The sequence below is a fragment of the Ornithodoros turicata genome, chromosome 9, assembly GCF_037126465.1.
Source record: "Ornithodoros turicata isolate Travis chromosome 9, ASM3712646v1, whole genome shotgun sequence".
NCBI lineage: Eukaryota > Metazoa > Arthropoda > Arachnida > Ixodida > Argasidae > Ornithodoros > Ornithodoros turicata.
This window is the reverse complement of record NC_088209.1, coordinates 10,241,940-10,264,772: the sequence shown is the minus strand read 5'-3', so window position 1 is coordinate 10,264,772 and position 22,833 is coordinate 10,241,940. Positions and strand designations below refer to the sequence as shown.

At 45.0% G+C, this 22,833-nt stretch overlaps 1 protein-coding gene and 1 pseudogene across 3 annotated transcripts in view; one reads left to right on the top strand and one right to left on the bottom strand.

The window, feature by feature from the left end:
* Positions 1 to 22,833, top strand: part of LOC135369289 (uncharacterized) — a 55,400-nt gene that overhangs the window by 8,496 nt on the left and 24,071 nt on the right. For all 3 annotated transcript variants that reach the window (XM_064602890.1, XM_064602891.1, XM_064602892.1), the window contains exons 2-3: positions 13,103 to 13,173; positions 14,167 to 14,259. In XM_064602890.1, coding sequence (XP_064458960.1) covers positions 13,103 to 13,173; positions 14,167 to 14,259 — 164 coding nt within the window. The remainder of the gene's footprint in view (positions 1 to 13,102; positions 13,174 to 14,166; positions 14,260 to 22,833) is intronic.
* On the bottom strand, positions 6,741 to 7,387 carry LOC135369089 (putative nuclease HARBI1; annotated as a pseudogene).

The following is a 22,833-nucleotide window of genomic DNA, read 5'->3' as shown; positions in this document are numbered from 1 at the left end:
AATGCGTACCATTTCATGATGAGCATCTTCCTTCGCTGTTTACGGTGCATCCATTATAGCGAAGCGAAAAGCCCTGGTGTGGTCCTGTCTTTGTTGACAGACCATGAAACCCAACGGTGCCCGAACTTGTTCTTCACGCTCCAACTCATGAAGCATTCCAGTACCGCAGTTGATGGATTGTTCGCGAGATAATAGTTCTGTCCATAAGCAGCACAACACGTGTAGACCCACAATGACGGACGAATAAGCCCGCGAACATATTCCTGCAAACTGTTCTGTCGATTGACACCATAGAGAAGGAAACACAAGAGCGGACCTTCCAACTTCTTGCCATTGGGACGGGCGTGCCATTGCCCTCGCATTGCATTCTGGGATGCTCCTGTCTACCATGGGACCGCTCACGTGACCCCAAGAGCATGCGCAGGCCAACTGACAGTGCAGAGGACGTGAGTCGTGATTGTCTTGAAGCTCAGATATCTGCATCGTGATAAACGCCGCGCGTCCAGTTTTATTTGTATGTGTTCGGAGGTTTGCTCTTGGTTTACACTGCTACTAAAAGACCAGTCACGGACTGGAGGACAAGCACGCAGGACTAAAAACATCATTCGTGGCAGCGACGTTCGTGTGATGACGTGGCCACGTTTTGAGTTTGTTGCGTTTGTTGAGTGTTATAAGAAGCATGCCAGTAACCAAACTTGTACAACAATGAAGGGAATCAGAGGAATCTGCAGCTGAAGCACAGCGCCAGCTTGCAAATGAAGGATTCATAATGACTCTCTCACAGACAGAGGTACGAAACAACCGATCAAGTGGGTACTTACGAATTAAACGTTATTCCCGTGACAGAGCTGCTTTCTGTTGAACGACAGACGCAGCCCTGTTAAGAACACGTTAACATAATATTCTTTCTGCAATAGTGCTCAAATTTTAAGAATAAATGACGTTGGAAATGCACAAACGCACGGAAAGCAACGCGAGCAACAAAGCGTTGCCAAACCGGAACTTTAGAGATGATCACGGGTTGGACAGGAAGTAATGGCGGATTTGACAGGAGCGACCGCCAGAGTGGTCCCACGGAAATCTGTTCGAAACAGCCGCTCCTGTGTTTCCTTCCTCCATGATTGACACCACTGAGCACGGAAGGACGACATGCCGGCCGTGCTATTTCGAAACTATGCTGAAACAGCTGAAAGGGCCGAGACGCTGCACGCACATGCGCGCGTACAAAATGCAATTTCAAAACATTCTCGACCAATCGGAGCGCGGGCACAGTCTCGGCCAATGGGCTTCCAACATGGTGTGTGGGTGCAGGAGTGCATACTCTATAGCCGCGTCCGCGGGTACCTGAGGAGGACTGGATTGGTGTCGTTACCGGCGCAGTCGTCTCCCGCCTGAGCGAGTAAACTCGTTTGCCTCCGGCCGCCGCTAGGGTGCACCACCGAGGAGAAAATGCACAGCTCCCCAGTTCAGTAAAGTTTTGTCTCGACCTGTATGCGGCAGGTACTCATGCACACGACTGTAACTATTCACGCGTCCGTTTTTGTGTGTGTGTTTTTTTTTTGTGTGTGTGTGTGACGAACGCAAAAAAAAAGAATAAACAAAAAATAACTTGAGATTTATCTGAATAAGCCCCTTGTTATGCAAGGTGAAGTATGGGTGTTACCCAGAAGAAAACATTTTCCGAGTCGATTGTCCGCCATACCTCGTTCCTGATATGATGCGGGAGGTATGTTTGGTGCAAAAATAAAACAAAGGGGAAGGTATACCATGGGAGCGTTAAATATCATTGCTTGCCTGAAATGGAATTTGATATGTGGATAAACTTGCGGATGTGTGAACCAGACCACCTATCGTGCCACGTCACACCAAAGTATCACGTGGTTGGAAGAGGGTGGACCGTTGGCAGAACAACTCCACGGGTGTGTTGCCGACGTGTAACTTCGTCGTTTTCGGCTTTCGTAACGTGGGAGCGGGGTAGTATTTCTTCCCCGAACATATTAATGCGTTAGCATTAGGAAAGTGTCCAAATGGAAAGTAGCTCTATGTATGTGTGTGTGTGTGTGTGTGTATCCGTGTACGAGATGTAAAGCCTCTCCGAGACACAAGTATAAGTGGTTGCGTAAAGAGAATATAAGAGGGTAAATGTAAATGGAGGTAGATGATTCGAAATTGACGTAGTCGAAGGTAAGTAACAGCAGGAAGTAAGAGTAATTGGAAGGTAAATAAGCAAGAAGGTTGAGTTTAAAGGTAATGAATGCATGTGTAATTAAGAGAGAGACTGAATGAAATGAAGGATTACCGAAGGTAACCCCAAGTTACCGAAGGTGGTGCTGGTGAAAGGGCTCGCCGTTGTCGGAGTCACGAAGATGGGCAACGTCACGACTGACGCCCTGGGGGAATGTGCGTCCTGGGCCGACTTCCAAGGGAACTGCGCCGACATATGTCTGAGGAAACCCAGGAAAAACCCCAGGCAGCACAGACGACACAGGGATTCGAACCCAGGTACCTCCCAGTCTCAACGTGACATGGCGAGCACGCTAACCACTGAGCTACGGGAACTTTTTTTTTCAATCAGACTGATTTTAATGTGTCAATGGTATATACAAGATGCGGTGTAGAACAATAGATATGTACACTATCCAATTTACATCTAAACTGGTAGCGAAAACTAGCGAAAATACCAAATCAGACCCATCGGCAAAGCCACCAGCAAGAGGCGCGAGCGATCCTGGGTGTTGACAGTAGAGGTATTGTTGTAAACAGAAAAACTTTGCAACATGGGCGTCGCTTGTGTGTGTGCTAATAGGTTATTCATAATTTCAACGTAGAAAAAGCTTTCTGTTGCCCCGCTCGTGCACATATACGAGATCATCTACCACTCGAGTACATTTCCGTATCCTGCTCCTTTGCGCATGTGTCACAGTTGGGGGTGTTTATCCGTGCGTCTCTGTATCCGTACCGTGTGTCCGTGCATTGTAATACGGAGTTCGTACACTCTTTGGGTTAAACAGGAATCGACGTTCACATCTCCGTACCGAAGACCAAGATTAACACGTGTAAACAGGTGAATACAATGCATCCCCTGTTGCTGGGCCCACGAAAAAAAAAAAAGATTTCGTCATGGGACGAGTGGCCATGATAGTGTGAGTGTTAGCAGGAACCAACTGTGCACCAACGATGTCGTTTTTTTTTTCCAATGGACCTATAACGGCCACTCATTGAATAAATCCAAATGTCTAATCACTCGGTGTACGTATAGCTCTAGGTGAGAAATGGGCCTTATGTGAGCCTTCCTAATTTCTGTATGGTCATCACGATGCCTTTCTGTTTGAAGTTGTCAAAATCTGTGATAACCGTATGTATTTGGAATTGATATGATTCATTAAACCTGATATGCTTTATTTTTCTGTGTTCTCGTCTGGTATTGTTGACTGGGCGCTGAAAAGGGAATACAAAGCAAGCGAAGTGGGCCAATGTAAACGTGCATGGCTAATTATGCACTACTTATTATTCATACTAGTGACGTCATCTCTGACGTCATTTATTTACAATGGTAGTAGTCCGCGCAACGGATGGATGGCGCTGACCCTCTCAATCATGGCGTCAGTCTGAAGACACAGAGGCCTATGGGAGTTGCGCTACCTGTTTAAATATACCTTGCACTATCTACATTACAGCACCATAGTTGCCAGTGACACTCCGCGAACAGGCATCTAACATACAGCACAACCCAAAAGGGCGGGAGGGATGGTGCAATACAAAGGGAAAAAGAACACAAAAATGTCTCAGTAGTCAACGGGTCCCTCCCGAAGGAGGTCAATCACGTGCAGCCACTTCTGCGATGTCTCCTCACAAGACGTGCAGATTAAAAAATCTCCCAGTGAAAACAGCATTCGCCGAAATATTGGCCACGATCCTACAAGCGGTTCATTGGCGTCATATATCCTACGTGCGACCCACAACGCATATAATCCCAATAGGATTAAAATATTCCACGGCAGTGCGTTACCACTCCGCACAGGAAGATAGCGAATTGAACGAGGAGACAAGAAAATATCTTCCTTGAATGTGCGCTGGAAGACATCCCAGAAGAAGATGGCACCCCTACAGCCGAGAAAAGCATGTTCTATTGTTTCCTCCTCAGGGCAGAGACGGCAGTTGAAATTGTTCCAGGGATCCCAGAAGCCCCTGTCACGAAGCCATGCACGTAGCGGCAACGTCTCTGTGTGAAGAGGGAAGAAGAATGTTTTCACTTTTGCGCTAATAGGCATGCGGCTCACACGTAAAAGGATGTCACCCCCGGGCTGGGGTTCAAACATCGTGCGATACATTGGTGGCGGAAAAAGGGAGTCCAAGATGGCGTGATACAACCCCTTCCGAGTGGTCTTGCACAGATATTCTCTCGAAAAACGAGCTAACAGAAAACGGAAAGAGGCGGCTACCCTCCTTGTAGAAGCCCCAGACAGACATTGGTGTGTCATAAACCGTGGACACAAAGACTTCAGGGACTTCGTCACGAAGGATCGTAACGATACAATGCTGTAGGAAGGAATTCAGTTGCTCGCGTACAAAACAAAAACGCCAAACAAGTTGCCGGACAGGCACGACACACCTAGGCCACCCAGTTTGATCGGCCTAAAAAGGTTGCCACGACGCATCGGCTCATACGCGGAATTGCATATAAAGGTGCACAGGCACCTCTGAATGCGATTTTAGCGCACGCAAGCACTTGCACTTAGTAGCTTACCCGCGACGCAAAAAAACGTGTTTGCAACGTAGGACCGGCCAAAATGGAGAAATTCAGAGGCTTCCAAGGAGCTACGAGGTGTCTGAATCAGGCAAGGAAGGACGTCCAGAAAGGACCAGATGCTCGAGAACAGCGCAGCTCGTTCCCTAGGTATTTTGGGGGCTGGTTGGACCAGGACAGGTTTGCCATGAGGCTGGGCGTCTTGTCCCACCTACCTAGCCACGATCCACTGCATTTAGGCCAGCTAACACACGCACCGCTAGCTTCGCAGAACCGCCGTACGTGACAAATAGCACGATGAACACTACCTACTGTTGAGCAAAAAAGAGTGACATCATCGGCGTAGGCAAGAACCTTGACCTCAGACTCGTGTCTCCTGAAGCCGCGGACATGTGGGTCCCCCAGAATAGCTCTGCACAGTGGTTCAATATAGAGAGCGAACAGTAAGGGTGAAAGCGGACAACCATGCCTGACAGACGACTTCACAGGCAGAGGCTGAGACAGAACGCCTACGGGAACTAGTCAGGTGACCGGAGGTAACAGCGCTCGTGGCAGTACAGGTATGGTGAACTAGAAAGGCTGGTGTATTTGCCAGGTATTTAGCATGCATTTACCAGCAACCGCTGAAGCAAAAAAGCTCAAGGCACCGAATTGGACTGAAGAGGAAACGCTACAACTGGTGCAGGAGGTCGAGCTGCGCAAACATATCATAAACAAAACGTTTTCGAAATACGTGACAACCCAAACGAACCGCAAAGCGTGGGAAGAAGTCGCGCTAGTTTTGAACAGTAGGTTTCCCCACCACCACAGATGACTGCAGGGCGTCAAGAAGAGATGGGACAACGGATGCACGCGAATGGGCGGAAGCAGTACTCCGAAATTCGAAAAAAAAAACATGAACAAGACAGGTAAGTACCCACGACGAAGTACCCATGACGAAGTACCCTTACCTTGAATTCATGTGCCGTTATGTCGAGGTTATAGTAGTCTTAAAACCGCGTGAGTTGAATTGTTTTCATATAAACACCGAGTCACAATTCCCCGCTTTTGATCTGAGGGAGGTGGATATGAAAAAAAAAAGAAGAAGAAGGAAAAAAAATGCCTTCATGGGGATGCGTTCACGAAAAGTTAGTGGACGAGTGGGAGAGTTGAGCACAACTAATCCATTTTTGAGGTAGCAGAGTTATTTGAAAGAGCGATTGGCAACATGATTTTTCTTTTTACGCGAAGAGGGCCAGGTTGTATACATACCGCCTGTCATGTCCTCTGTCCTTGACGTCATAGGGGCAGAGTCGGCAGGCTTAATTGGGATTGCTGAAGGGATTGATAGCGCAGAGATTCCAGAGGAACTTCTCTAAGTTACGATACGGCATTGTGTACAATAGTATTCAGCTTTATTTGGAAAATCAGTCAAGATGACACGAAATGTAGCACGTAATGCTACAAATCACATATGGGGGTGGCATTACCCATCACATATCTTGAAGACCTTCTGCACAGTTATATGATGAGGTCCTGAAATTGGAAAAACAAAAACTGCAGCTGGAAATGGAAGCATTGCCAGAAAGAAAGATGTTTTATGAACAGAGAGTAGAGTAGAGACAATGCTCCAGGCACAGAACCCTTTTTTTTTACATGACTGAATTTCTTAGAGGACAGTTAGAAAAACAGAAGAAAGAGCAAATATTTTTTAGCAAGTACATGTAAGCATGTCAGTAAACATCCTTGCAAAATGTTTAGTATATGCACATTATTCCTGTGACACAATACGTTTGTTTGTTTATGTGGAAGTTGATGAACATACATCTCTGAGCATGTCAATCACATGTTTGCATAAAATATCGATTGTATCAGTTTTCTGGGTACCAATTGTCTAGTGCATAAATGCTGCACGCATAAGGAGGAATGTGTGTATTTTGGGGCTTCTGTGACAGTCCTACATCTAGGCATGAATTTTACTTGCTCCCTACCTCACGTAAAATGTCGCTGACAATCAAGCTCCGTACGTGCACCCCGTCTTGTGGTGCTCGTTGTGGCTCTTGTTCATCAGCGTCATCCCGAAGCTCTGACTCAGTTCAGGAATTCCCAGCTGCTTTGCCAGATTGTGGATGATGCAGCAGGCAACAACAATGCCACAGCAGCGTTCTGGTGCCATTCGAAGTGCTCCATGGAGGCAAGCAAACCTTCTTTTCAGCTGACCAATTGTTCTGAAAGAGGGACATAGCATAATCCTTAAATGTGGTTACCAAACTGATGCAGATTGCTTCCCGTTCCAAAACTGACCATGGCGTTTTGTGTGTCTCAGTGTACATCTCCTGGGCATGCCCATTTGGTCTCAGAAAGGGTGTCATAAGCCACGGCCTGCACGGGTACCCACTGTCGCATGAGCTGCATGCCTCGAATGTGGTCAGTTTCAAAGCGTTCTCCGATGCTGCTGCTTCGAAGGATTCCAGAGTCATGAACGCTGACTGGCCACTTAGCCACAACATTTGTAATGTACTAATTGGCATTCACTACCACTTGAACATTCACAGAATGAAAGCCTTTTCGGTTGATGTGGTTTTCCTCATGTTGTTCAGGAGCTTCAATACGAATGTGAGTGCTATCGACAGCACCCACAGTTCCAGGAAAACCCCCTTTTCATAGGAACGTTTCCTCCGCAGAGCCTGCTTCGTCACCAGTTGGGAACCTGCGCGAAGTATTGTTGCCGCAGTAACAAGGGGCTCTTTGTGCATTTACAGTCATATGTTGTCGTATGTCATATGTAGTTCAGGAAAGAAGAGCGGGACACTGTCAGAATCTAATAGAACTCGGAAAACAAAATCATTAGTAGAATCAATGGGATAGAAATGTGGTTGGCGAGTGCGGCAAGCCGCATGTGGTTAATGCCCATGGCCTGCAATACAGTAACAATCAATGCACCAAAAAGCGCGTTTCCCGCATATCCCGTTCGTTTAATTAAGTCTGTGCACTTACCGCGCGTACTTGTGGAAGTGGCGAGGTAACGCCAGCACAAAGGTACGAACAATCTGGCTCGCAGTGGACACGTGCGCACGTACGGTGTCTCCACACGTTATGATGGAACTTCCACTTGCGGGGAATTTCAGCGCAACGAGGACTTGCAGCTCCACTGGTACCGCGCAGCTACGTTTTGTTTTCCGTTCCATTTCATCGTGCACCAAGTCCACAATCACAGAAACACCGCGGCGGTGGAAGCGAAAGCGTTCATACATCTCGTCGTCGTTGTATATCTCCGAAAGGGTTTCGACGATCACGAAATACCATTTGCCTAGCAAGCGACCGCCGCATGAAAATGAGATGTCTATGTCGTCGAATGGCGTCCATGTTGTACAGTGTGTACAGTGTACAGTGCGTACAGCTCGTCAAAAGAACCCCGTGTGGTTGAAATTATCCGCAGTCCCACCCTGCGGCATGTGCAACATGCCGCCACAACACTATAGGCTGACGTTGCGTGTAACATCGTGGCTGCTTACGCTCATCAAGGAAAACGATGATGATCAAATTTAGACGAAGAGAACGGTGCTCGTGGTGCGGGCGACTCTCGATTTCGCTTTCAGGCTGATGATTGCGAACCGCGAGTAAGTCAGCAACCAAAGAAAAGCGAAAGTCTGTTGTGACGTCACTGATATGAGTGGACGATCGGACGGCAAACCAAAAATTTGATCTCTCCGTTTCGCCAAACTATTTTAGAGGTGCACCCAGTATGCACCAACCTTTTTACCTGCTCGTTTTTGTTGTGATCTGTGACAGTGAATTTTTCCCCGGAGGTGACCTTTAACGACGGTTGGCTAAAATTAGACGAGTATTTTTCTATATAGGTATATAGTTTTTCTATATATTTTTCTATATAGTAAAGTACAAATACATTGCACAGAAAAATACGTTAGGTCATGTGACAAATGGTTTATTTTGCTAAAAAAAGATGCCAAGTTGGCCTCTTGAGCAAATATCGGCAAATTCGGCGGGCAAAAAAAAAAGAAAAGAAAAGAGGGAGGGGGGCATTGGAGGACGAGTTACGGGTTCGGATTTTGCACCGAAGTACTCATCGTTATCCCGGCTACTGATAGTGAAAGTATCTCCAGAGCGTTCTTCCTTTATCTCGCGCTTCTTTACGGAGTTCTAAAAGGGCTTGCTGAGATCAAGATCGCGGCTTCGATACCGGTTGAGGACGGTAGCGATGTGGGGGAGGTAAACATTGCTTCCAGTACCGTGTGTAGTTGATGTCCGACGCACGTCAAAAGAACCCCGTGTGGTTGAAATTATCCACAGTCCTACCCTGCGGCATGTGCAACATGCCACCAGAACACTATAGGCTGACGTTGCGTGTAACATCGTGTGACAACTTCCATTGTTATTGCGGTGCATTAGGGTGCAATTATCAGAAGGACAGAGCTGACGCCACGCGATCATCACGAAAAAGATCAAAGCCGCTTACGCTTGGAACCATAAACGGATTTCCTTGGCGCAAACCATTGCCGCGTGCAATGCTACGGGGCTAGTGATCTACAAATGTTGCCCGTTACAAGTGAAAACTTGGTTTGGTGCTCTCATTCTTTTCGACAGTAAATAAAAGAAAAAGAAACAAAAGAAAGACCCGTGACCCCGCTGCCTGTCGCGAAAGCAATGCTCCGCACCTATTTCATGTTTCTCGTGCTATGGCAACTTTACAAATTCGCCCCACGCGATAAACGAAAAAAAAAAAAGAAGGTCGTAGAGATACTTTGAGTATTGGTAGCCGGGATAATGATGCGTACCTCGGCGTAAAATTCGGCTCCTTCACTCGTCCACCAATGCCCTTTTTTTGCGCGCCGGATTTGCCGCTACTTGCTCAAAAGGCCAACTTCGATTTTTTTAGAAAATAAACCATTTGTCACATCGCCTAAAATATTTTCTTCATGAGAAATGTATTGGAACTTCACTACCGCAGAAAAAGATAGTCGGCTGATCTGATTTGAGCCCCAACCGCCGTGAACAAAAAAAAAAAAAAAAAGAAAAGAAAGAAATTAAAAAAAAAAATCCCAATGTGCGCTGACTTTGCTTGTCCAGTGTGTTTTAATACGCTGATCGCTTGAGGTACGGAAGCTTTGAGAGATGAAATTATCCTTCCTCAAAACGACCTAATTCGATTTTTTCTGCTTACATATATCAGCGTTCCCTCTCTACAAGCGACAAAGCGCACCTTGGTTTTTGGCCTGGAGCCGACATTCCATCCCGCCCTATACACTCTTAAAAAAAGCGTATACTTTAACTCCTTTTTCCTGCCACTTATAACTCCCTTTCGTAGAGTACAATTATCCTAAAAAAAGAGTCTCCTTTACTCCCTCAAGAGAGTAACGTTACTCCCTTACTCCCTGTCAGAGAGTAATAGTATACTCTCAAGTAGGGAGTTAAAGCGTAATCCCACACCCTAAAGGGAGCGAGGAGACTTCCTTTTTTGAGAATAATTGTACTCTCCGAAAGGGAGTTATAAGTGGCAGGAAAAAGGAGTTAAAGTATGCGCTTTTTTTAAGACTGTACGGCCGTTCTACACTGCGTTGGGAAAATATATATATATATATATATATATATAAAGAGAGGAAAAAAGCCATTAAAAATAAGAAAAATGATATAAAAAATAATAATAATAAAATAAAAAAATAAATAAAAATAAATAATAAAAATAATATTTTTTAATAATATTTTAATGGCTTTTTTCCTCTCTTTATAATTCACTGGCTTGCACTGTGGCATTGAGGAGTGCTCAGTCACCCTCCCAGGTGTATATCGCTCGCTGAGTGACCCCTGGTTTGCCAATCCCGAACGATGCGCAGCTACCCAGGGCCGACGAGCCGCAAACACGGCGAAACACGTGTCCTCTGGTGCTGTCGCATCGTTCCATGAGTATATATATATATATATACTCATATACTCATATACTCATACATACACTCATACACTCATATATATACTCATATATATATATATATATATTATTTTTGGCGCATTTTTACGCATGTCCCAACATCGTATATTTTTTAATCGGAAATCGACGTTAGTCGCGCAACACCACTGGGATGTTTGAACTGGAATGTGACTCAGCTATATATAATCATGTCGTGTTCATAGCATTTTCTAGTAATGTTGTTGGTGTCACGTGCTGTGAGACGGAACGTGCGCTAGTACCACTTTTATGGACGGCGTACTCCTCCTGCTTCTACGATGCAAGAGTATAATATTACCCGTATCAGTTGGCTGCACAAGTCCCAACAGTTTCAATATCGTGTGAGCCCTGAGACATCTTCATTGCCTCATTAGGGAAAATATTTATTGCCACACATATTGCAGAATACACTATTACTACTTATACTAGAGAGTTTACTAATGCTAATACTCTGGTAGCAGACAACTATACTCACACGCTACCAATGCTAGAGAGATGATGTTGAACTCATCACTTGAAGCAGGCTCCGTCATGCTGCTTTGACTGGCACTGTTATAGAAACACGGTATTTTATATTGAGAAAATGATATACGTGATATGGTGGATATTTACGCTCCTGGGCGTTATTCGAAAGAAGCAGTCGAAGCAGAAACTTTACAGGCGCCTATGTGAGGGGCTGTTCATCTTCAATAGGCGCCAGCAAAGAGCGATGGAGACGAAATCCTGTACCTTGTAACATGTTCTGAACATGCCTACAAAGACAAACTGAAGAGCGTTACAAGGGCCACCGAGAGAGCAGGCGACATCTATTCAGTCTCGCTTTGGTTTTGGTTTGGCTTTTCGATAATTCTATTAGAAGAGAACCACGACGTGCTGCTGCACACGATACCACTATACCTACTTTTGTTGCTACCAGTCGAAGCGGACTGAAACGCTTACCTCGTCTAGGCACGTCATGGATTTCCACTTGTTCCGGGAACAACGTAGACGTACGCTGTTAAAACAGAACTTCACCACATAGCACGCTCCTAGCCAACTGTCATTCCGAATGATATCTTTCTCTGTCCTGATTTGTGCAAAACAAGCCGGGAGGCGCCTATCCCGGACATGCATAATGTGTCTCAGATAGGCTCCTGCTCCCATTTTGATCAAATCGGTGCACAGAGAGATATAATTGGGAATGATATGATTCGGATGATCATTAGGAGCGTGCTATGTGGCAAAATTCTGTTTTAACAGTGTAAGCCTTAGCTGCCTTCGTTTTGGAACGGACCCGAGGCGAACTTGCATAATGTCCCTCTCCAGATAAGCTTCTTCAACGGAATGTGAGGAACAGATATGCGGAACACGACGCCCTTTCTCCACTGTAGGATACCTGCTGTGATTTCCGCCTCCCATTTTCGTTTTGTTTCAATGTCCCTCGCCCGGTGAGTTCCGGCTTGGCCACGGACAAATTCGTGCAACCAGTGACATAACATCACTTTCCTGTACTCGTCGTCATGATTCAATCTCCGTTGGGAGAAAGCGTCACAGCAAAACACTTGAAATATGGACGTACGTCACGAAGTGTCTCGGACACAATAGTCGACGGAACAGCTCGTGGGACTACTGCCCTCTGATTCGTCCGTCACGTCATATATAAAATATATTTACAAAATACCAGGCACTTATCGGGAGAGAAAATTGGCAACATAGGTTGTCGGAGGATGGTGAACATGATGGTGACAGTTCCGTAGCCTCAGATGCGACTGTCCCTTTAAGTAGTTGTATTCTTTATCCTTCTCGGGCGCTCCGCGTATTGTGTTCCTGGGGGAGTTATTAAACAGTACCTTGTGGGAACTGCGGCCCATAAACACGGGGTGGTTCCGTGTCCGACCCGCCGAAACCCCGAAGAACGGGAACACAGTAATGAACGAGGAGAAATGAGGTTTATTTCCTTACATCAAAAAGGATCGCACCGACTGGTCCGCTGCTGCCTCCTGACTCTCTCGCATCCTCCGGCTTCTTCGTTTTAAAGGCGTGCTTCGGATGAGCTGATAACACTGCAGGTGCCGTCACGTCCCCATGAATCGCGACTCGCGATAAGCGTTTCTTCCGATAGGGTGGTGGTGGCGCGATGGCGCCCAACAACCAGGACGGTGGATCAAGCTCGCTGTGCTGCCATTTTCCTCTTTCGGCGTTTTCTACTCACCGCGCTATGTTGCCGCCGCACGTGCTGCGTTCTTTCCCTTCACTTTTCTTGGATAGGAGGGAAGAGGCCACGTGAAGGGGCGTCAACAGCGTGTTCGCTGTACGAAACTCGGAGTGCGAAAGTCTCCACTTGACGTTGGGAGTGTCAAACCCTTACAAAGCGGTCTCACATATAAACGGCTACCGTTCGCTTCAATATTTACCAAGTGAAACGCTCCTTGCAGCAACGGCAGCATGCAGAGGAGGAGCACTTTGTAACAATCCGGCGGCGTGCCCGGGCTACCCCTATATCAGGGTAAGTATTACTCCACGTGTACATTCTGCCATGAGAGAGACCCTTGTGTTTTTTTTTTTTTTTGACTCCACAATGGGACAAAATATTGTGAATACTAGTGCGCTGTGTTTCGTATAGGAGTGCACATCTACGGTTCCACATTACTAGTGCATGCTTCATGTAATGATAACATAGGGAGCATTCTTAGACCCGGCATCGACGTTAAAAGCGATGTTGCTATCCGTCCGATCCTATCGAAAAATCGATTAGGAATTTTAATGGTCCATCAGAATATTTTGATGAACCATCAAGCCAACTTGACGGCCCACACTCCGCCAGCTGGGCTTAACGACCCGCAAGAAGGTCTGGCTGACGACAGGGCCCCTCGCGGTCCGACAAAGTGTACCTAACAGTCTATCAGGTGGGTTTAGTGACCCCACAAGATAACCCAATGCTCCGTCAGCGAGGCTTGGCGGTCCAACAGATGACGCTTCATAGTAGATTAGTAGACCCCAATCGGACATCAGATGTGTGAAATACCTTAAACGACCAGAAATGCAAAATAACAGTAAAGCATAGGACTGCAAAAGACAACTTGGGAACGACGTCCTTTCCTGTCGTAGTCTTGTCCTCTCGTGCTTTCTTGCATTGGGATTTCGCAGTCATAATAAATGAACCCAAAACTAGCCGACATTCTTACAGTGGTCATTGTGGGAACACGCACTGTCCTGTCGGGCCCATAGCCTGCCAACCGTCAGACTGCTAATAGTCTATGCCGTCTGATTCATTGAGTCTCGGAATATTGGTTTGCAATTACCAGATGTCGCTGTAAAATAAGTTTTTGTCACTCCTACATCACATGCAGGAACAACATATAGTGGGGATAAGATGTTCGATGCGGAAAACTGCAATGGCATAAATTGGTTGCGATTCTGACTCCGTGCTATCGTGTATGGAGTGCAAGTACCATACAATGCCGGATTGTTCGTGACACATTTTTTGTGTGTTTTACAGTTCCAGGGAGCCATGCTTACCTGCAAGCGCAGGTGCTACCCCGACCAATCGACATCATGCTTCGTTAACGTGTGGCAACGTGAGCCTTGCCTTGTACGTAGACATTCTCTGCAATGTTATAGTTTTTGGTCAGGGCGTGTGAGTCTAGCATTCACAATTTGTCTGGTTTACGTACGTAACGTGAGGCACATTCAGATAAAAACGTTGTCTTTCTTTTCTCTCATCTTTTTCGTTTATGTTGCAAAGGAAATAAATCCTTACATTTTCAACTATGCAACTTAACGTCCTACGCAACGTACTTGATCTGGATCAGGGGCTTCGTAGTGGCTATCCGTGGGTCGCATGCGACACGTTTGAGACTGCTATGCGGCCCGCGTGGTCCTCAAGGAAAAAATATATAAATAACTAGCTTATCAAAAATATTCGTCCCAACCTTCAGTGGAGTGGCGCCACAATTGGGCGCTGCACTTGTACACCTTACCTTGCGTTGGTTAGTGAAAACAAACTGTTGCCCACGGAGCACTCCAATATTGGATCGATATTGGCTGCCTATATTCGCAAGCACACATTGCCCATAGAGCGCGACATTTTTTCTGATAACGCAAACGATGAATCTGGGTAATAATAAAGCATAATACGGTATAATATCCACTACTAACGGTAATAATACTTATGTCGTTTTTTTTATTTATTTTGTCGACCTTTTAAATGGTCCACGTTGCATCACTTTAAAAAAGAAACACTGCCGCGTTCTAAAAACAAAGGACAGGTGCCGTGCCTGTCTTGTAAGGGACGCCAGTCCTGTAAGGATTCGGGCAGTCCCAAAAATATCGTATTGCCAACTGTAGGATGGGACAAGCGCAAACTTGCCCATACACATCCCAAAACATCCCTTGTATTGTCATCAACATCCCTCACAAACCTTCATAGGGATTGCACTACTATATATCACTCAGCAGCTTCCAAACTGCTCCTGGGGTACAACGAAGCGAAGCATGTTCGGAACTTCAAAGCACATAACATTACAGAAGAGTCATCTCTTCCTATCAAACATTTTGTTGTTTACTTGATCTGCAGTTTCCGGTGTCATTAGGGAAAGTATCGACATTTTAGTCCGAATGAAACATCCGATCCGAGTGTCGCGCATGCGCATTAGTTGTAGGACGCGTGACTTCGCTCAGACGACCACGCTCTCAGTCGGTTACACCAATTGGCATTGCGAAGCAAGATGGGGGCCGTTTGCAGCAAGTGTAAAGTTGACTTGTTGAGTTGCAGTGCATGCTGTAGTGCGATTGCCAGATACGTTAGTAGTTTATTAAATAATACAAATTAACGAGTAAGATACCTTCATTCTCTGTCACCCCCTTCCACCCCCAATTTTGCAATCTGCGATTACGGGGTGCAAAGCGTCACACCAGGTAGGTTGAAAAGCACCACGTCAGGGGGCAGCACCGCTGTCATCGTGGCTACTTCCATGAAATGCAGAAAAAAAAAGAGCTAACGAGGGAAAAATACGCGCGAAAACAGGCACACACACAAGATATTCGCCATGGCCACACACTGCTAACGGCGCCCGTACACTTCTAAACATCTACTGCTAATAATGAATACTGTCACCGTAAACGCACTAAACCACTTCAAATTGCGGGTATTAGTATTGCTCAAGGCCTGGGCGAGTCAACAAGGTAAAGCATACACAGAGAAGACTCAACGAATTTGGAAGGCTAGGCTTAAGTGGGTGACGACAGGCCTGGGCTGGTGAGGGCAAGAATAGCACTGCTCAAACAGATTCTGTCGCACGAGGAAAAACACACAGACACAGCGCGAGCACTCACATGGCTGCTAGGCAGTTCAACAAAAGAAAGCATGCACAAAGTAAAGATAACTAGGCCTTAAAGAAATGCATTCTAACAAAGTGGGGAGACACTCACCGGCACCGAAGTATTTCCACGCACATCACTCTGTCAAAAACAGCCTTCGTCCTACAGTCGCTCGTCACGAAATCCGTGGCGAGGAGAGCACCAACCCACTCAGAGATCCACCCGAGGCAATGAAGCGTCCGTTGATTTTTCGGCCAGGGCATCAGGAGCTCTGCAGTGTAATTGGTCATGACGTCATCCATTCCAAAGTTCGTCCAGACAGGGGAGCTTGGCAAATCCCTCTCTGTTACTCATTTAATACATTCAATTATGACGCCACTGTTTTTGGAAATACTCCATTAAAGCCAAATCCAGAGGGGTGCGCACCTACACCACAACAATTGCCCTAGCTTCCCTTGCGAGAATGAAGCACTGGTCCACCAGGCAAAGCGCTGTTTGATGTCATGATTTCCGCCCAGTGTCTGAGGCTGCTCCTGTGCGCATCCAACCACCGCCCCAACCGTCAACGTTTCAGAGTTCGTTCTTGTTATCAGGGCTGAGAAATGCGCGCCAGACATGAGTCCTTCATGAGTCCCTGATGAGGAGTCCCTGGGTATTAATTGAATTTACATAACAATATCATTGTCTTTACTGCGCTATCACTGATTTTCATTCTTACATTAAAGGTTACAAAAGTACTACTACTAAAAAATGCCCTTGCTCTCCTTGCGCTGATGTTCCTAATGTCTTTTCTCTGATGTTCCTCATCGGGATCCCTGATGTGTGTGCTTTGGTGTTGCACACCAGGATCCCTGGTGATTTTGTGATTCTCCACTATTGAGCATTACAATGTCTCATGCATTCAATCTCGTGATGGACTTCCCCAAGGACACTCACGATCGTCAGGACGTCCTCAAAGTGTCATCGCGTACTCGTTCGTGATGGGGTGTCCGGAGGAGATCCGGAGAGTGTCATCATGTGACCTTCCAGTGATAGTCATTTGCGTACATCCTGCGGCCGCCATCCGGAGGACATATATAGGGGAAGGAAATTAGTTTAATAATGGGATGTGCATTTCTACGCCTGTACCCATTAATGAATGTTTCGGTTTCGATGTCATAACCAAATTCAACCAAATCATCAGTGATCATTTATAAACCACAAAAATACTACAACGAGAAAATACAAAAAATACAGTGACACAAATACAAATTGAATGACTTCAACGGATACTCCATGCACTGGGTTCAATGTGCGATAAAATATAGCTTGCATGACCTTTCATTGTGATCTTGTTGCCATGAACATCCGTGCAACGTCCGTGATGGGATGCTGCACGGAGCATTTCTGTGGATGATACAGAAAAGTGATGGCATATTACAGCGCGTGCTTGACTTTCGGTGGATGTTCTAAATAAACTAAGTAAGAAACACGAACGTTACCTTGGTTGTATCGTTATCCTCCAAGGAATTCGTCACTGGTGTGTTGCTTATACATGAAAGTGAATTAAACTTAGGTACCTCACCGTTGGTTTTGACTGCGATGGTAGGAGGACTCTAGCACATGCGGGAGTTTGCAAGATAAGCCATATATAGTATATGTTTTATCTGCGAAAGGAAATGCCACTGTGGAAGGAAATGCCGCTGTGCCGATGAGAGCCAAGAAGCTCGAAACGGCAGTCTCCCTTCAGATCGGCGTTCTAATGATCGCCGTGGAGGGAGACAATGTAGTGCACGCCTGCTCTTCGTTTTTAGGGCGAGGGCAGTACTATGTTTGAACCGTGATGTGGGCAAGCTTACGCTTGTCCCATCCTACAGTTGGCAATACAGAATGCCACTGTTGGATATTCCTTTCAAAGTCGGCTGTCTTAGTCTTACACTTAGTGGTACATGACCTTTTGTGCGACATGACCTTTTTTATACCACGGCTCCCATTGTTAGTCATCGAAAAACAGTCAAAAATTAGAGACGGAAAATGACAAGCTGGTGGCCGATGTTGAAAACTGCAAGAGAGTTCGTTTCCACTGTAAACGTTGCACACTTCTAGAAGCGAGAAATGAAAGCAGATTTACTGGTGGATATTACATGATCCTATAGTGCTCCGAAAGTATCCCAGTCTTGTCCCCATATGTTATCCCTAGGAACATCTCTGGAGTCTCATTCTAACACTTTTCTAACAAATTGAGAATCATGTGGGGATATTCCCAAGATGTCACTGCTGCCCCGCAATGACATCCTCGGGATGAGTGAGGGATGTCAGCGCGTTAATGGAGTTGGTTCCTCAGTACCCTCGCGAGGCACTAAAAGCTGTGCATAGTTGAAGACATCAGAGAGAGACGGAGAGTGAAAAAAGAAAAGAAAAACACACAGGACAGCACAAGCGTGGCACCACAGCACTAACACGGAATTTGAGCTGTCCTGTTCCTTTTTCTCTAAGCGTTCTCAACTACGCACAGCTTTTGGAGCCTCGTGAGGGTGCTGGAGAACCAAGTACTTCACGGGATCGAATGCATAAATAATGGATCCTGGTTTGCAACATGCATGCCTGAATGTGCAACATTCAACCAGCGCGCTTTGCTCGTTATTCCGTTGCTAAAGCTAATTAGGACGTATACTCATTAAGGTTTGCGACTCATCTAATCAGTCAACAATACAACAAAAAATCAAAGGTCTGTTTCTACTACAAAGGTGTCCCAAGAACACAACGTGTAACAAAATCTGTCTACCATTGATTATGGCTACCATTGATGGTACACATTTAGGAGAAGCATGCACACCTCAAAGTATCCGTCTAGGAAAATGCACACCATCTACCAACTTCCCATTTTTCTATTGCTACTCTTTTTCCCCACTAACGATCAAGGAATTGCTATAGATACCTGATACACTGCATGCCGCCATCACATCCTGTCTGAAGAAGGCAGCGGCAAAGACAAACCCTCCTACTAGTTATTGATTCGCAAGGTTATTTCTTTTTTTCCTGCTTTTAATGACGTTCATTCCTACGTTAAAATTCAACAGAAAAAGCAGCGTGTATGAACGCTGATCTTAGGTGTTTTCACCCCAAAAGGCTTATCATGGCACCTTCAATCATTAGAATCACAACACCAGGGTCATTCCATGCCAAATCACCCAAAAGGCCATGCTCGACCTCCCCCAGTTTCGCTGGCAAAAAATAACATGAACTCCTTACTGCAAATAAATATATTTTTCAGAGTTTTACTGGACAATGTTGAACCGTTGTCGATTTAGGCGGGGTCAAAGTTCGTCAGAATCGCGAAAACCATGCTACGAAAAAAAGATACCTACTGAGCAGGGTTTTGAGTCTAGGTGGACTTTAGTGACATAGAATGAAAGAGCGTGGCACTAACATTCTGCCAATATAAAGTTCTTCCCTCGTGTTTCATTTTCGGCCGGCGAAACAGGGCTGCCTTTTGGCGTTATTTCTTACAACTTTGCTCCTTGCTAAGGGCACTTTTGGCACGAGCTGGAAGGGACAAATAAATTCAACGCATTCTGTGCCTTGCATACTTCAAAAGCACATGGTTTGAAGGCCGACCACACAATACTTTTTGCCCCATTTAACCCCAAATGCCGTACTTTTGGTAAAGTTGGCCATTTTCAACGCCATTTTTGGAAATGAAGCGGTCGGCCGAGAACAATCCAAATCGATGGAGATGACAGATCAATATCTGTACTAAAGGATATAAAAAAATTGAGAAGGTACTTTTTGATAAGGGCGAGAAAATATTTTTTATATCCCACCCACTCTACATATAATTACGCTGAACAGCGCACTGTTGGGTCGCGAGGCTTGGTTCGGAAAACGTTTTTCCGTGTGGTGAAGTTTTCCAATCCGTTACGGAGGACCAGAACATACATTATATTCAGCTAGGTCACATCTATACTACTACCATGCTACTACCGCGTACTAGCCCGAGACGTTCATGTGGCGCTTGCTAATCTATCCACACTGAACAGCTGGCTGCTGATGATCACCCAAGCAGGCTGGAATGATAACAACAGTTCATTTGCAATTCAGACATTCTACTTATTTTATTTTTGCGATTGTAACAGTTTGAAGTAAGAGCAAAAAGATACCCACATAAATGAATGCCACAACGGTTTCATTATTATTTCATACTTTCGTTTGAAACGTTATAAAGTAAAGGCGACCATTTTTAGGGTGTCTCACTAGAAGTGACCACTACAGTTTACTGTGTACGGGGGAAATATAGGTCTTGAACGCTGCTCCGACTGGAGTTTCCGTGCGTGCCACGCACTTTCATACCGCAATCCTTCATTGTGCACGCGCGCATTTGCAGACGTTCCTACTTCGGCCATTGTTCAACACAACGACTTGAGACTTGAAAATGAAACACGAGGGAAGAACTTGATATTGGCATATGTTAGGGTCACGCTCTTCTATTCTATGTCACTAAAGTCCACCTAGTCGCAACACCGTGCTCAGTAGGTAACTTTTTTCGTAGCATGGCTTTCGCGATTCGAACGAACTTTGACCCGGCCTAAATCAACAACGGCTTAACATTGTCCAGTAGAACTGGGGAAAATATCTTTTTTGGAAGCAAATAATTTCCATATAATTTTTGGAAGCAAAACTGAGGGGGGTCGAGCACGACCTTTGGGTGATTTGGCCTGGACTGATCCACCAGTAAACTACGACTGCCCTTTAAAATAGTAATTTTAAATAGTAAGAAATGATACAGCAGGCATTCCTGACCTTTCAAATCAAGGTATGATTGTATCAGATAGCGCTGAAAAAGCTGAATTGTTCACTACTTATTTTTCATCTGTGTTCCAAGTGCTTGAGCCCTGTTCCCTCCCTGATGTCACCCAATGTATTAGGGTTTCAATGCCTCGTCTATGGGTTAGTTATGAGGGCATACTGAACCTATTGCAGAATGTAAATATTAAAAAAGCAGTGGGACCTGATGGAATATCCCCAGTGATTATGCAACGGTGTGCTAATGTTATTGCGTCTTATCTTCTTATTTTGTACAACAAGTCCTTATGCAGCCATGTTATACCTAACGAATGGAAATCGGCCAATGTTGTCCCAATTTTTAAGTCTGGTTCTAGGCATGATGTTGTTAATTATCGCCCTATTTCTCTTCTCTCTGTTTCATCTAAGATATTAGAGCACATAATTTATTCGGGTATTTTCCAGCATTTGAGTGACAATAATTATTTTTCTGAAGTACAGCATGGTTTTCGTCAGACTTATTCATGTACAACTCAACTTACTCAATTCCATCATGATCTCGTCTCCTCTTTTGATAAGGGTGTACAAACAGACGTTGTTTTTGTAGATTTTCGGAAGGCATTTGATATGGTTCCACACGCCTATGTTTTACACAAACTTTTCTTCCTTGGCATATATAGGGATGTTTTACAGTGGCTTGCCGATTACCTAAGTAACAGGGTTCAACGTGTAGTAGTCGAAGGTAAAGTATCATCGGCAAGTTGCGTGCGGTCTGGTGTCCCACAGGGATCAGTTCTGGGACCTCTCTTATTTCTTATTTTTATTAATGACATAACACAGTCAATCAACTCCAAAATTAGGCTGTTCACAGACGATTGCGTTTTATATAAAGACATTTTGAATCTTTCAGATGCTCAACTTCTCCAGGCAGATATAAGTCGAATCGTTTCTGGGTGTGACAAATGGGGCATGAGCTTAAATACTAGCAAATGTAAGGTAATGCATGTTGCAAGAAAATCTAGTGTAATCAAGTTTTTTTATAAGCTTCATTCTTTATACTTGGATACAGTTTCTGAGTACAAATATATTTGTGTTTTCTTTAGCAGCGATCTTAGATGGACCCACCACGTAAATTACGTTTCTGCGAAAGCAATAAGAACGCTCTAGTTTATTTTTCGCAACATTAGACAGGCTGGTTTAAATGCTAAAAGTGATGCATATATTACTATGATCCGGCCAATCTTGGAATATGGGTGTACGGTTTGGGACCCGCCCGAAATGTTACTAATTCAAAGACTTGAGAGGGTTCAAAATATTGCGGCTCGCCTGGTGTTTAGTTGTATGGGATCTATTGTTAGTGTAAGTGATTTAAAGTCAAGGCTAGGGTGGGAAGACTTAACAACCCGAAGAAGGAAACTTAGATTGGAATTTTTAGGAAATATCGTAAATGATAAGACGGGCATGAGGAAGGAAAGATATCTGAAACCCCCTCTGTATATTTCTCCAAGATCAGATCATTACAAGAAAATCAAGCCATATAGGTGCAGAACAGATGTGTTTCTTTACTCGGTTTTCCCGAAAACGATAGGCGAGTGGAATCGTCTTGAGTGCTGACCGGGGAGGTCGGTTTGCTGTGTTCGCGTAGTATTGTACAGGTGTTTGTGCTTATGTCAATATTGTTACTTTCTTGATTTGTTGGTTATTGTACCCCGCTACTGTAATGCCGTAAGGCGGTGTAGCGTATACGCATAAATAAATAAAAAAAAATGAGACCCTGAAACACTAAACATCATCACAAGGCTTATGTAATACATTGCGAACAACCTTTTCTACGCTCATGTACTCGTTATCTGAGGCTACACCTGTGAGCAAAACGGCGGGAAAGCCCGGGGGCAAAGTTCCATTCGCGCACGATACGCTTATATACGCTCAGCATAAGACAGAACGCCTTAACGGGAAAAGATATTTCATTTCATTTCATTTCATTTTAATACCTTAGAGGGCCCTAAGGCATTACATAAGGGGGGAGACAATATATACAAACACTATATACCTCAAAATAGGTACAACTCAATGCACAACCTTT